The 15,382-nt window shown below is 39.6% G+C and overlaps 1 protein-coding gene across 1 annotated transcript; it reads right to left on the reverse strand.

Annotated features, from left to right (window-relative positions):
• Window positions 1-589: 589 nt before the first annotated feature.
• Window positions 590-9,886, reverse strand: LOC145334720 (myosin-4-like). The gene is made up of 4 exons (XM_080180302.1): window positions 7,186-9,886; window positions 3,562-5,535; window positions 3,128-3,216; window positions 590-2,024 (listed from the first exon to the last, which is right to left on the reverse strand). Exons 1-4 carry the CDS (start codon window positions 9,871-9,873, stop codon window positions 1,004-1,006), a joined length of 5,772 nt encoding a protein of 1,923 aa, XP_080036428.1. The 5' UTR covers window positions 9,874-9,886; the 3' UTR covers window positions 590-1,003.
• Between the last annotated feature and the right edge of the window lie 5,496 nt (window positions 9,887-15,382).

The following is a 15,382-nucleotide window of genomic DNA, read 5'->3' on the forward strand; positions in this document are numbered from 1 at the left end:
GGTGTCAACATCTAAAAATGGTTTTAGCGCATTTTTCTTATGTTCAAATCTTCTTACCTTTTGCAAGAATGGCTGCAAAACGCTTCAAAGTTAAGATCTAGAGCTAAATTGATACAGATACTATTGGGGACATGTACTAGAATATATCAAAGTTTGCAGGTCATATCTCAATCAGGGAGGGAGTACTGGCCCCCCAAAGTCGACTACTAAAAATCCAATTTTTTTCTTGCAAAGGGTAGAAAATTTGAGCATAAGAAAAATGCGCTAAAACCATTTTGATGTTGTCACCCAAGTTTTGAATTTTAGATTTTACTGTACTTTTTAATAAAAAATGTGAAATATTTTTTTAATGTTCTAATAATTGCATTAAAAAACGAAGAAAATAAGCCATTAATCATTAAATTCTGATAACTATAAGTGGGGTAAAATTGCTTTCAAAAAAGTTCTCATAAAAAAAACACTGTATTTAAATAATAGGACAATTCTAACATGTCTAAATTAACGAAAAAAGCTATCTGTTACGGACGAACGGGCGGACCGACCCTAATTATAAAAAAGCTTAGCTTTTAATAAAAACACAAAATATTTGCATATAGAGAAATTTATTGAAATTAAAGAAAACATAAGATTAAAATTATATAATAGAGTATTAATAACTAGGGGGGCAAACTACATAGGTCCAATATCATATTCAGAAATTATAGATTTCTATTTTAGAATTTTATTATTTGTGTTCGAGAATGTTAACTTGAAACCCAATTTCTTTTCAAGATATCCAATATCAAATGGATATGATCAAAAGGAAAGGTAGAAAAGTTGACATTATTTCAACCTTTTAAAATAATAAAAAGCTAATCTATTTCGTTTCAAAATATCCAATATCAAATGGATATAGGGAAAGGAAAGGTAGAGTTCTGTACATTCATAAAACACTAGAACAAAATTTTACAACCATCCTCCATAATTTCTGAGTCCATTAAGTCAGGTTATCCAGGTTGATCAGTTAGTAGGCAGAACCTTGGCGCATGGAGGACATCTGGACCTCGGCGAGCCTGGCGCGCTCATCAGCCTCCTCAAGCTCCTGCTGGGACTTGCGGTACTTGGCAAGGTTGAGGGCGGCAATCTCCTCGGCCTCCTCAATCTGCTTCTTGTAGGTCTTGATCTTCTGCTGCAGCTTGCTGGCCAGCTCGGACATGCTGTCCTGGGTCTTGCGGTCCTCATCATTGGTGAACATCAGCTCCTTGATCTTGCGCTCAGCCTTCTGGTGAGACTTGGCAGTCTCAGAAGTGCGAGCCTGGACATTACCAAGTTCCATCTCAAGAGTGCGGACGCGGGACTCAAGCTTGGCCATAGCCTGGCGGCCACCACGCATAGCATGCTCGTTGGCGTCGTTCAGGCGGGACTCCATATCGGCAAGCTGGGCATCCAGAGCCTTCTTAGCAGCAGCCTGCTGGGTGACGTGGTCTTGCTCAGCGCGGAGTTCATCAGCCAGACGAGCAGCATCAACCATCGCCTTCTTGGCCTTCTCCTCAGAGTTCTTAGCCTGGTGCAGCATATCATCAATCTCGGCCTGGACAGTGTGGACAGATCCTTCAAGTCCACGCTTCTCAGCAGCAGCTCTGCTGTTGATGGAAGTCATCTCGTTGACAGCGCCTCTGGCCTCAACCAGCTCAGCCTCAGTCTGTCTCTTGCCACGCTCAGCAGAGTCCAGCAGAGCTCTGGCCTCCTCCATCTCACCGGCAAGAGCCTGGGCTCTGCGGTCAGCAAGGTTGGCCTTCTCAGCCATCTCCTGGCGAACTCTGGAGGCCTCCTCATAGCCACACTCAGCCTCGCGCAGCTGTCCCTGGTAGCGCTTGATGGACTTCTGGGCCTCGTTGTTGGCCTTGTTGGAGTGGTCAAGAGCAATCTCCAGCTCGTTGATCTGGCCTTCCAGCTTCTTCTTGAGTCTCAGGGTCTCGGCCTTAGCCTTCTGCTCAGCCTCAAGAGAGGCCTGAATGCTCTCCATGGCTCTGGCATGGTTCTTCCTAAATAACAAAGCAAATATTAAACTTTTTTTTAGAACTTTTCTATATTTGTATACGTTAAAATGAAGAAGTAATGTTTTTTTTATCTTAACTCTACTATATTGTGCTTTTCTGGGTATTTAATGTTGGATACCACTGATTTGCCCCTACAACCACCCTTCCTTTACGCTTCTATACCAAAAAGCGGCAGAATATGAATAAAATAAAACCAAATAAAATAATAGTTATCATAAATTTCTGCGAATATAAAATGTACAATTATAAGATTAAAACCAGTTTTTTTAGCCCCGAGTTGCCGAAGGCACGGGCCAATAAAACTGGATGTAATATGATGCTAGACATAATTTCTCGTTTGGATGAGAACCGGTTCTAATCCACCGGATATTAATCGGTTTCGAACGAGAAAAATTAATATCTTATATACAAATCTTAATTATATGTGGCTAATATTAAATCTTAGACATAGGGATAAGTAATTAGGAAGACAAAATAGCATTTATATATTTCACTTTTTAAAAGTTGAAAAAAATATTGTTGCAAACTTTCAATTTTATATTACTTTAGTTGATTTTTGTTTTATAAAAATTTTAAAATAGGCATATTTATAATCAATGTAAATGAATTATAAATCTAGCATCCTACAAATAATTATTTGCTGTTAAGAAATGTTATAAAGTATTGACTTTGAGGTAAAGATTTATTAAGTGCAATTGTTTATCACTGTAACCCTGATATAATGTATTTCCCCCCCCCCCCTAATTTTATTTTACAAATGTACATAAACACTTATCAAAAGTATGTATTTGTTTGCATTTTAATGAAAATTTTAAAATATTGTTTTTATAAATTTATAGTTATTAGAAAATAGTATGAAAATCCTTAGATATTGTGCATATCTTAAGGTGAAGGTATTTGAAACCTATAATATAAAGCAGTAAGCTTTTCTGTCTGTAGTGAAGGATCTCGCTAAAAGCAAAAACAAAAACTAAAGTGTATGGTCATTTTCCCCAACTTAGATACATCTAGGGGCGTAGCTGCAAGTACAAGTTAAGGTAGACTTAGTATTGATTTGTTGGTGATGATACTTCTTTCAAAAATCCTACCTGGTATTGTTGAACTCCTCCTCCTTCTCAGCCATCCTGCGGTCAATCTCCTGTCTAACCTGGCCAAGCTCAAGCTGAGCTCTCAGGACCTAAACAAAATTATATTTTAAAATCTAAATTAACAAAAATATATTATGTATTACTTGCCTTAAACTTTTCCTCTTGTGAAAACATTAATTATCGTCAATTAAATAGTGCAACAATTGCATTATTTTTTGCTCACAAAAGAGTTTTGATGCAATATATCTTTCTTGGGAAACAATAATATTTAAATTGATAAAATAAACTATTGATTAAAAAAAAGATTATTTTGGTACAATTGAATTTTACTTTCATTATGACTAAGTAAAATATCATAGTTATTTTTTTAGGTGGATTACCCTGTACCCTGTTATATGATACTTTTATTGTATATTATGACAAACAAATCTTACCTTGTTCTCTTCGGCCTCAAGAGCACCCTCAGCTTCTTCAAGAGCAGCCTGCAGCTCCTCCTTCTCAACCTCCAGGCGTCTGCGCTGTTTGTCAAGCTCATGGATGGAGCGACCACCATCTCCAAGCTGGTCAAGCAGATCCTTGATTTCATCAGCAAGGTTCTTGTTCTCACGTCTGACAATGTCAAGCTGTTCATTGGCCTCATCAAGTCCAGCCTTCAGTCTGAATCCTTCAGCATTCAAGTTGCGGCACTCAGAGTGGCTAGCCTCAAGCTCAGCCTGCATGTCATCAGCCTTGGCCTTCCACTCACCAACAACCTTCTCAAAGTTCTTGCCTCTCTTCTCAGTAATGACAGCAGCAGCATGAGTTCTCTCATACTCAAGAGACATTTCCTCAAGCTCACCCTCAAGACGGTGCTTGGACTTCTCAGCAGAAGCAATCTTAGCATTCAAAGATTCAATGTGCTCCTCAGCCTCAGCAACTCTTGAGGAAATCTTAGCCTTGGTGCCTTCAAGCTCATCAATTCTGCCAAGACCCTCAGTCTCAAACTTGGATTTCCAGAGCTGGATCTCAGCCTGAGCCTTGGAGAGAGCCTTAAGAACATCATTCTTCTTGTCAGCCTCTTCATCAATCTTCATCTTCAAGTTCTCAGCCTCAGTGTTGAGGTTCTTGTACTTGGTAAGGAGTGCACCACGGTCTCTGGCCTCACCATCAGCAAGTCTCTTGGTATCCTCCAACTGGGTAGTCAGAGAGATCTTGTTCTTCTGGAGAGCAGCAATGGCATTTTCAGTCTCTTCAATCTGTCTGTTCAGATCCTGGTTCTCAACCTGGAGCTTCTTCTTGGAAGAATCAGCTTCATTGAGGGCTCTAGCAAGCTCATCAAGCTTTTGGTTAGTCTCAACAATAGTAGCCTGGGTCATCTTGCAGTTCTTCTCCATGTTAGCTCTAGCTCTCATGGCCTCCTCAAGAGCAGCTCTGGTCTCTTGCAAATCTCTTTCCATACCAGCCTTGTCCTTTTCAGACTTAGCCTTGTTCTTGTTGATGGCATCAATCTGTTCTCCAAGATCAGCCATGCTGTTATTATGCTTCTGGCGGAGAGCAGCAAGAGTACCTTCATGAGCAATATTGGCCTCTTCAAGGTCAGACTTCAGCTTGGCAAGCTCATTCTCACGCTTCTTGTTGAGCTCAATCTGAGTGGCGGTGTTGGATCCAGCCTCAGCAAGCCTGTTTCCAAGGTCTTCAAGTTCTCTGGACAGGTGAGTGCGGTTCTTCTCAGCCTTGGCACGGTTGTTGCGCTCAACAACAATCTCTTCATCAAGCTCATCAACACGGCATTGCAGTTCCTTGACTTGCTTGGAGTACTTGTTGCCAAGAGTCTGCTCATCCTCAATCTTAGCACCAAGAGAAGAGAGCTCCTTCTCCTTCCTTTGAACAGCATTGCTAAGCTCAGAGTTGATTCTCTCCAAGTCAGAGATGGCCTCCTGTGTAAGCTTAAGATCACCCTCAACCTTGCGCTTCATCTTCTCAACATCTCCCTTGGCCTTCTTTTCACGCTCAAGAGCATCCTCACACTCATCAAGAGACTGCTCCAGCTTGCCCTTGACCTTGTTAAGATGGTTGCATCTGTCCTCCATGGACTGGATATCCTCCTCAGTCTTCTGGCGACCCTCAGAGGTTGACTTCTTGTCCTTGTTAAGCTTAGCAATAAGATCCTCCTGGTGAGCAATCTCATCTCTCAGAGTTCTGATCTGAGAATCCTTGGTGTTCTTGTCATCCTCACACTTCTCAATGACACTCTCCAAGTTCTTCATCTCCTCTCTGAGCCTGTTGGCATCAGCAGTAACCTTCTGACCAGCACTGGCAAGACCAGAAATGGTCTCTTCCTCTGATCTGATTCTGGCATTGACACCATCAACCTCCTTCTGCAGGTCATTCTTGGCAGCCTCCAGGCGATTAGTTTTGTCAATAATATCCTAGACATTTATAAAGCTATTATTGTAAAAATGATACCCAGTATATCCTGAATACAAAGTAGAATGATGTCTGTCTGTTTGTTTGTTTGTCTGTACTTAATGATCTTGCTATCCGCTGAACCCATCGGGCTCTCCTTTACAGGGTTGCTTCTCATAGGTCTGGTCCAGGGAAGGTTTATTACTATTTCCTTGGGGGATGGAACGACCTCAACCCCCCCCCCCAAATAAAAATAGCCCCCCAATTTTTTTCTTTCTTTTTAAAATTAAAATTAAAATAGTGGGGTCGACTAACCCCCCCCCCCCCCACAAAAAAAATAATGTTGATCAAACCCCTTGGAACAAAGCCCCTGGAGGGTAGGGTGAAGCCGCTAGTATATATATTATGTAGAGTTTGAAAATTATAAAAAATGAATGTACATTACTTACATGACTTTAACCCTTTACAGTCGGGCCCCTTGCCGCACCTTTATCAGTCGGGGGGCGGGGGGGGCGTTCAACGCCCCCCCCTATTATCTCAGTTCCTATTAGAGCTAGAGGGCTAAAAAAATTTGTGCAAGTCCCCTGTGTTATGATGAATTTTCGACCTTTAAGTAAGTCAAAGTCAATTTTCGCTTCCTTCACCCTTTTATTTAACAACCTTTGTTTTTAGGTCCTTTTTTACTTAAAAATTTCAAACGGCTGTAATTTTTTTATTTTTGAAGCTAGAAGAAAATTTTTTTTGCAGAGAATGTTTATTTTTATGTAAATTTTATGTTTGAAATATCAAAACATAAATTTCAGCGGCCGCAGCTGTACTTGGCAGCTGCCAGCCGCCGCAGTCGGCGGTCGGCGGGAAAACGGCGGCGGATCTTAATGAAATTTTAATACATTATGTAGTCATGTAAGAAAAGCTTAAGTTTAAAATTTGAAGTCTCTAAGTCAAAAATTGCGGCCACAGGAGCCTTTTAAAGATTTCTGGAGACCTGGAGGATCAGGACCTGCAGGATCATACCTGGAACCTGAAATTGACTTGAACACCTGTATTTAATATGAGGATGTACTACCAGCGGATATTTTAGTATTTTTGTAAGATAAAATGCTTTGTTTAAGTCAAAAAAATATTTTTGATCTTTACCTGGATGACCCTGCCAGGTTTGCTGGCATCCTGTGCCCGCCAGGATGGAGATATTCAAAAAATTCCAACTCTCAGTTATGTGTCATACCCAAACTTAAAAAGTCAAGCAGTTTGGGCTCTTCATCTTTCACACACAGAAAATGAGATAGAAAAAACCGGATGGGGGGGCGTTCAACGCCCCCCCCCCCCCGACCGTTAAGGGTTAATACCATAACCAGTTAACTATTTAACCTGGTTGCTTACATTGAAAGTCACATACACTTGTTTAAAATTTAGTTTGATAAAATTCAGACAAAAGAAGTATCAGCAATCTTTCCACCAATTTACCTTAATTTCATGTAAAACATAGGATTTCTGGAGAGGTCAAAATCATTAGTCTATACCTGCGTTCACAGGTATACTGAATATACAAATAAATAAAGGATCCTGTTAAACTAAAACTAGAAAATGAGATAACCCTATGAATATAATGATAGATTCAAGGATAAAGATGTTAAAGTTACATTGTTATTTAGAAAATTATAAAAGATTATTACCTGGACAGCAGATCCACCAGAGTTAAGGGCAAGGGTCAGCTCATTCTTCTCATTCATAATCTTGTCATGCTCAGCAATGACAGCATTGCACTCTGCAATAGCTTTGTCAATGTTGGCTTCAGCAATAGCAATCTTGTTCTCATACTCAGCCTTGTACTTGCCAAACTGAGTGCACTTAAGGTTGGGCTTGATGGCCAGCCAAATAGTCCACCACAACCAGGTCTTACCAATGTAGTAGTTCCTGATAGATCTCTGACAACAGTAAAGGGCAAGCTTTTGATCCTGGAGCTTCTTGAATTGCATTCTGGAGGCCTTACCTCTGGCACCAGCCTGCAGCCAGGACAGGACAAAACCAATTCTGTCCTCACGGACCTCCTCCATGAAACCTAAGATACCAGCTCTGAAGAAGACCTTGGTGTGACCAAGACGGAACTTCTCTTTGTCAAGCTGGATAACATCCATAACAGCACCAGCAGCAGCCTTGTCATTCTTGGCCTTAGCAACAGCCTTGGCAGCCAAGATATTGTATCTAGACTTGAACTCAGGGTACAACATCTTGTTAGGGAAGCCCTTCCTACAGATGGCAATACCAGCTAGCACACCATTGCACTGGTACTGGTGCATGATAAGTCCAGGCTCAACACCTCCAGGGATCTTGTGAGTGTTGGGTACAACACAACGAATGAAATGGGGTTCTGTCTTGTAGAGAGTGGTCATCAGATCATCAAGCTGACCCTTGAAGTAGGAGGAGACAGTCTTGCCACCACCCTTCTTCTTTCTACCCTCATCCTTGGGAGGCTCAAGTGGCTGACCAGGGTGATCAGCAAAGCACTGGATCATCAGCATGTTGCTACCATTCTTGATCATCTCAACAATGGTATCATTGAGAGGATCCTTGTTCTTCTCCAGCCAGCCAGTCAAGTTGTAGGAGACAGTGGCGGCATAATGGATGATGGCAAAATGTGCATCAGGATCAGGTCTGGGGTTTGGCTTGGCAAAGTTGGGGTGCTTACCAAGCAAGTTGTCATGCAGCTTGTTCTTGAAGGTCTCATCAGTGGCCTTGGGGAAGAGAGACTCCTCCTCAAAGATAGCAAGGAAGGCCATGGGCTTCTCAAACATGTCAATACATTTCTGCAAGTCCATGCCAAAGTCAACATTGGCCCAGTCAAGACCTTCCCTAACATATTCCTCCTGCTCAAGGGTGAACATGTGCTGGTTGAAGAACTGCTGCAGCTTCTCATTGACGTAGTTGATACAGATCTGCTCAAAACCATTGTAGTCAAAGATCTCAAAACCAGCAATATCAAGCACACCAATGTACTGAACCTTCTTCATGGTAGGATCAATAAGAGTCTCATTACACTTGTCAACAACAAGTCTGAAGGTACGCTCATAAATGGCACGAGCAATACCAGCAACAGAGTTGGCAGCATTGGTACAGGTGGAACCCTTCTGCACCCACTCAGTACCGACCTTCAACTTGGGCTTGCAGAAGTAGGTGATCATCCATTCACAGTCAATACCAGCAAGGGTAGCAACCTTCTGGGCATTGGTGTCATCCTTGATCTCAGCCTGCTCATCCTTACCAACAGGGACAAAGTCCTTGGTCATGTTACCCATGTGCATCATGCAAGCAGTGTTCTTGAAAACATCATACTTCTCATCCTGGCTGAAGCCAAGCACATCAAAGGCCTCATCAGCAAACTGCATGTCCTCCTTGTCATCAATGGAGGGGACAGTCAGCTTACCCTGGGAGACATACCAGTAGTCCAGGATGTCATTGGAAAGCAGACACTTCTCCTTAAGGTCAGGGACAGCATCAGACATAAGGTTATAGAAAGCATGGTAGCATCTCTCAAGAGGCTGCTGGTAGGTAAGACGAGACTTCTCCAGCAGGTAGACAACCATGTCAGCACCAGACAGCTTACCCTGGGCATTGAAATGGATACGGATAAACTTACCAAATCTGGAGGAGTTGTCATTTCTCACAGTCTTGGCATTACCCCAGGCCTCAAGAACAGGGTTAGTTTGGACAATCTTGTCCTCAAGAGAAGCCTCTCCCTCCTTCCTCTTGCCAGAGGAGCAGATGGTGGCAAAGTAAGAGATAACCTTCTTGGTGTTCTCAGTCTTACCAGCACCAGACTCACCAGTAATCAGGATAGACTGATTCATGCCAGAGGTCATCATGCCCTGGTAGGCACCTTCAGCAATAGCAAAGATATGGGGAGGGCACTCAGTTCTCCTCTTGCCAACATAGATCTCCATGGTTCTCAGGGTGTAGATGGGGAACCTCTTGTAGGGGTTGATGGCAATACAGAAAAGACCAGAGTAGGTGTAGATCAACTCATTGACATACCTAATCTGGGAGTTCCAGAGAACACAGGCATCACCCAGGTAGGTGAGACCAGCCATGTCATCAGAGCAGTCAAACTTGGGAGGGTTGACCTGGGCCAACACATCCTCCTTGAAGACCTTCATCTCACCCTTGACATTGACAGTAACCTTGTTACCATCCTTGGACTCAATGAGACCCTCCAGGTAACCACCATCAGCCTTGTTGGGGACCCACACTGACTTCTTGGGGTCATAAGGCTTCTGCAGGTTCTTCTTCTTAAGTTCAGGAGAGACCAGCAGCCATGGGGATGGATCTGGGTCGGGTCCAGAGGTCTTCTTAATATGTCCAGGCATGCTAGTTTCTTGAGAAACAACAGGCTTCTGTCTAGGATCTGACCTGAACCTCACTTTTATAGGCGGCACTACCCTACTAATGTCCTTTCTTTTCCAATTATCCTCAATTTTACCACCCACCTCCCTTCCTTCTCTAACAATTAGTTATATTTTCATTTATAACCTTTCTCTATTATTCCCCTGTATCCCCTTTCTTAAGTAATATATATATTGTTACCTGACCTGTCTCTTAGTCATATTTCTGGTCTGTGGCCTAAGCCCACGCCCCCTAAACACACAAAAACACCTACACACACGCACATACAAACAATTGGGATTCGTGTTGGTCACGTTTGTAATCCCACACACAGGAAAACAAGGCTTAAATGCATGAAAATGGGGAAAGATGCTCTAATTGTTACAAAAAGAAAGTTGAAAATTAAGGAATTTTGTGCCCGTGGGTGTCGGGACGGGGGTAAAGAATTTGAAATAAGGGGAAATGATCCCACCATGGGGTGGGGGGGGGGGACATAGATTGTGGAAAAAAAAGAAAGGAGTCCCGTGGGTGCGCTGACTGACACACACACATACACACATATGCCTGATTGGCCCAGCCTATGTGATTTGACCATGGACAAAGACAAGTATTGTTAGAAAAAAAAGTTTCATTTTTTTCTTGTTTTGTTTTTTCCTCACTAAGTTTAACCACAGAAATGTATTATAATAAACTAGCAGCTTCGCCCCTAGCCTCTAGGATTTTTTTGTTTTTTTGGGGGGTTGGGGGTGTCCCACACTTCAAGAAAATAACCTAAAACCACCACAGGACCAGTAGGTATATTCCCTGAAGAGTAGAATCCGATCAGTTCAGTGGTTACCGAGATCTTAAGGGACAGACGGACGGACAGACGGAAAGACAGACATCAAGCTACTTTGTATTATAGATAAAAAAAATAAACCAAATTTATAAACAATTTAAGACTTCTTTAGTATAGAAAAGGTTTATATTGGTTTATATTAATTGTGATTTAGAAGTAGAAGAAAGAGGTCTTTGAAAAAAGAAGGGAGGTAGTTGTCTGTATATACATCTCTACTGTAGATCTGTTGTAATACTTATAAAAAAAGATTAATCAAGTAAATAGTATTTACTTTTTTCTTTCATACTAGCATCTAGAGGCTCTGTATTCGAAGGGATGGGAAAGAACATAAAAATGCCAACATCAAGACTCAAATCTAAAAATATAGCCTGAAACCATCAAGAGACCTATCTGAATCTTGTCTAACATGGAGAACTTAAAAGGTTTAGTTCTTATTAAAATCTAATACCACAATAAAAAACCTTACTACTTTATTTAATAACTAGCTGCTACGCCCCCTAGAAGCCTCTAGGGGCACTTAAGGTTGGAGGGGGTAAAAGTCGACCTCATTCCATTTTAAATTTGTGTTTAAAAGAACAAAAAAAATATTCTTGGTGGGGGAGGGGGGGTAAAGACACCCTTCCCAAAAATAGTTTAAAACCTTCCCAGGTCCTATACGAAGCTTCACTGTATAGGAGAACAATATTGGTTCAGTGGTTAGCGAGATCCTTCGGGACAGACAAAAAACCCTTACTACTTTATATATTAGGATTATTATATTTATAATATTACACGGTTTAATTTTTTAACTTTCTTTATTGATTGAATACATATGTTTCTCTATAAAAATAGATCATCAGTTCCAATTAAGATGTATAAAGTAAGGGATTGTAACTTTTACTACACATCTTCTAAAATCTGTAGCTGTCATGCTTAGATTTCATTTTTAAGATAAAATTTCTGTGTCTGCTTGATAATTGACACTGCCTGGGAGATTTGAGAAAGAAAAAGTACAAGTTTTAAGAAAAACAAAGGATGACAACATCCATAAGTAGCGAAGCACAAAATCTAGAGTTTATAGAGCAGATTATCTGTTATCATAACAAAAAAAGAAAGAGAGAGAATATACAAAAAATTAAAATCACGAAACCTTAGAAGATAAGGTTTATGTCTTTGAAAGTTGTATAAAGAAAAGCAGCTAAAAGTTGCTTAACAACAATCAGACTAACGTAGATTTCGAATACCTAATTATGGTGCATAATAAAGGAAGTTTCAGTCGTGTATCTTTTGTAGGAGCCAATAAAAATATCAGTTATGAAAAATAAAATCAGCTAAAAAGCAGTCTGACCGCTATGAATGTTTTATACTTAATTTTGCTCCATATTAATGAGAATGTTGACGAGAAGTTTTAGCCTTTTATCATTTACAAGAGTCAAGAAAAAATCACTTGTGAAAATAAAAGTGGCCAAAAATGTTTTATACTTAATTATGCTTCATATTAATGGGAATATTGACGAGAAGTTCCAGCCTTTTATCTTTTACAGGAGCCGACGAAATCTCATTTCCCCCAAAACGCTTCAGATATACGGACATACCTCCATTAACACCTCCCAATGAAGTATCCGTCAAATCCATAATATAATAAGAATGCTTTCAGAATAAAGTATAACCTGTGCTTTATAGTTATCAACATCTTACTTTACAATTTAATACCTTATCCTATTATAAAAAGTAGTAAGCTTTTTGTCTTTAGCGAAGGAACTCGCTAGCCTCTGATCCGATATGGTTCCGCTTTACATTGAAACTTTTTGTAGGTCCTGAAATGGTTTTCGGTTATATTATTTTCATAAATTATTCTAGGTATGGTTTTAGGCTATTTTTCTGCCCTTCGAAAATAAGGCATCCAGATGCTATGGCGCAGCTGCTATAATACGGGGATGTTAAATGATCGTTTTCTTAAAAGTATTAAAGAGAAAAGTTAAAAATGATTATGAGGAGGTTTTTTTTGCTGTGGGCAATTGCTCTTAGAAGGGTGGAGGGAGGTAGACTTTCCCACTTAAAGTTATAGATCTTACCTACACCTATAAGAAGTTTCACTGTAAAGGAAAACCATATCTTGATATTTTTAATGTAAGCTAATTTTGAATTTAGTAAAATCTAGAGCAGATTGTCTGTTATCATAACAAGAAAAGAAAGAGAGAGAATATACAAAAAATTTAAATCACGAAACCTTAGAAGATAAGGTTTATGTCTTTGAAAGTTGTAAAAAGAAAAGCAGCTAAAAGTTGCTTCACAACAATCAGACTATACGATAGATTTCGAATATCTTATTATGGTGCACAATGAAGGGAATATTGACAAGAAGTTTCAGGCGTGTATCTTTTGTAGGGGCCGAGAAAATCTGTTAAAAAAAGAAAAAGTGGCTGCTTAAATGCAGTCATACCGCTGTGAATGTTTCATACTTACTCATGCTCCATATTGATGGAAATGTTGGTAAAAAAAGTTTCAGCCTTCTATCTTTTACAGAAGCTAAGAAAAAAATCAGCTGTGAAAATTAAAAGCGGCTAAAAAGCTGCTTAAAAGCAGTCTGACCGCTATGGATGTTTCATACTTAATTATGGGAATGTTGACGAGAAGTTTCCCCCAAAACGTGTCAGACATACGGACAGACGGACATTTCAAATAATAGAGTAGCTTCACTAATAAAAAGAAGAAAGATAAAGAAAGGATCATGAGAATAAAAAAAGAAAAATGATAAAAATCACATAAATTTCATTAAAAAATGCATTTAAGTATTTTATACTGTTTATATACAAATCAGAATTTTATGCAGAGAAAATTACATTAACCCCACAAACAAGGACGTCCAAGGGGGGGTAAAGTGGTCATTACCCCCCCCCCCCCCATTCAAAATTTACCCCTACCATGGGGGTGCCGTAGGCACCCCCAACCATTTAGGAGAAGGTATTTACCCCACCCAAACAATTTTTTTACCCCCCCCCCTAAAAAAATGTTACCCCCCCCCCCCGAATAAAAAAGCTTGGACGCCCCTGCCCACAAAGTTACGGAAGGACGGACGGGAGACATAGTTAATTAAAGAGTATCTTCTCACAAAATTAATAGAAAAAAAGTTTGCTGTTACTTTTAATGAATTACTACGACATATTTTTCCTACAGCTCAGTAACCAATTTATATTTTCAAATACTTAAATCCACCTATAAGCAAGGCAGATGAAAAGAATCGGCCTGTTTTGTATCAACCAATCACCAATTGGCGGAATTTTAGAAGCAGACAATTCTAGAAAAAATAATGATTTGTCTGCTACTAAAAATCACATAAATTTCATTAAAAAATGCATTTAAGTATTTTATACTGTTTATATACAAATCAGAATTTTATGCAGAGAAAACTACATTAACCCCACAAACAAGGACGTCCAAGGGGGGGTTAAGTGGTCATTACCCCCCCCCCCCCATTCAAAATTTACCCCTACCGTGGGGGTGCCGTAGGCACCCCCAACCATTTAGGAGAAGGTATTTACCCCACCCAAACAATTTTTTTACCCCCCCCCCCCTAAAAAAATGTTACTCCCCCCCGAATAAAAAAGCTTGGACGCCCCTGCCCACAAAGTTACGGAAGGACGGACGGGAGACATAGTTAATTAAAGAGTATCTTCTCACAAAATTAATAGAAAAAAAGATTGCTGTTACTTTTAATGAATTACTACGACATATTTTTCCTATAGCTCAGTAACCAATTTATATTTTCAAATACTTAAATCCACCTATAAGCAAGGAAGATGACTTGAATGACTTTTTTCTATTAAGGGACGTACGTACATGTTATAGACCCTAGGTTTAGAGTATATGAACTTTAAAAAATCATGAAAGGTTTCGTGATTTTTCAATAGAATTTCTATAAATTATTACATTTTGTGAAGCTTCTGAAAGGTCCAGTGAAAGTCTGTTTTAGTGAGGGTATTCTACCCTCCAAGAGAAAAATATCTTCCCCTTGGAAACCCTTAAACCCCTCAAAAAATATTTTTTTTATCTTTTCTTTTTAAAACTTAAATTGATTTAGTGTATGTTTGCCAGCAATGACTACTTATATTTATGTACAATATGACAGCCATGACAGCTTATTGAATGACACAAGGTCTTAATTGGCCATTTAAATGACAGATAGACAGGAAAAAAAGCCACTATAGCATATAAATTTATATATTTGTTATTAGTTGATTAAGAAAATATTTAAATCCGCAAAACAATGTGGATTTTATAGGCTTTCCTTCCAGAATTAAATAATTATTACCTAGCAGGGATGACTGGGATATTTTGACTGCATAAATCCTAATTAAAGTAGGTATAGAATCATTGTAAGTTTGTCTGTCTGTTCAGTAAGACCTAGTAAACGTCAGGACCAATAAAGTTCTCCAGTTAAGTAATTCTTCGTTTAAATTCTCGACACGATTCTATGGTTTTAAATTAGAAAGGTTTTGGACTTCAAAATGCGAAGCATAAAAAGTATTGATAGACAAACTGACAAAGTGAATTATATAGCATGTGTTCATTGGTTGAAAAGAAAAACAAAGATAGTGTGTATGCAAAAATCATATGCAAAAAATCACAAAACCTTTCTAAGGAAAAAGTATCTATGCCTTCTAAGGCATGACCGA

Source organism: Acartia tonsa, chromosome 12 (genome assembly GCF_053477335.1).
Source record: "Acartia tonsa isolate MP-2025a chromosome 12, ASM5347733v1, whole genome shotgun sequence".
Classification (NCBI taxonomy): Eukaryota; Metazoa; Arthropoda; class Copepoda; order Calanoida; family Acartiidae; genus Acartia; species Acartia tonsa.

Excerpts from the sequence above, each read along its gene's own strand:
- LOC145334720 (XM_080180302.1), bottom strand. The coding sequence starts at position 9,873 with ATGCCTGGACATATTAAGAAGACCTCTGGACCCGACCCAGATCCATCC. Across the intron at positions 5,536-7,185 it reads CTGGTGGATCTGCTGTCCAG|GATATTATTGACAAAACTAA; the intron begins GTAATAATCTTT and ends ATAAATGTCTAG. Across the intron at positions 3,217-3,561 it reads TTGAGGCCGAAGAGAACAAG|GTCCTGAGAGCTCAGCTTGA; the intron begins GTAAGATTTGTT and ends AATTTTGTTTAG.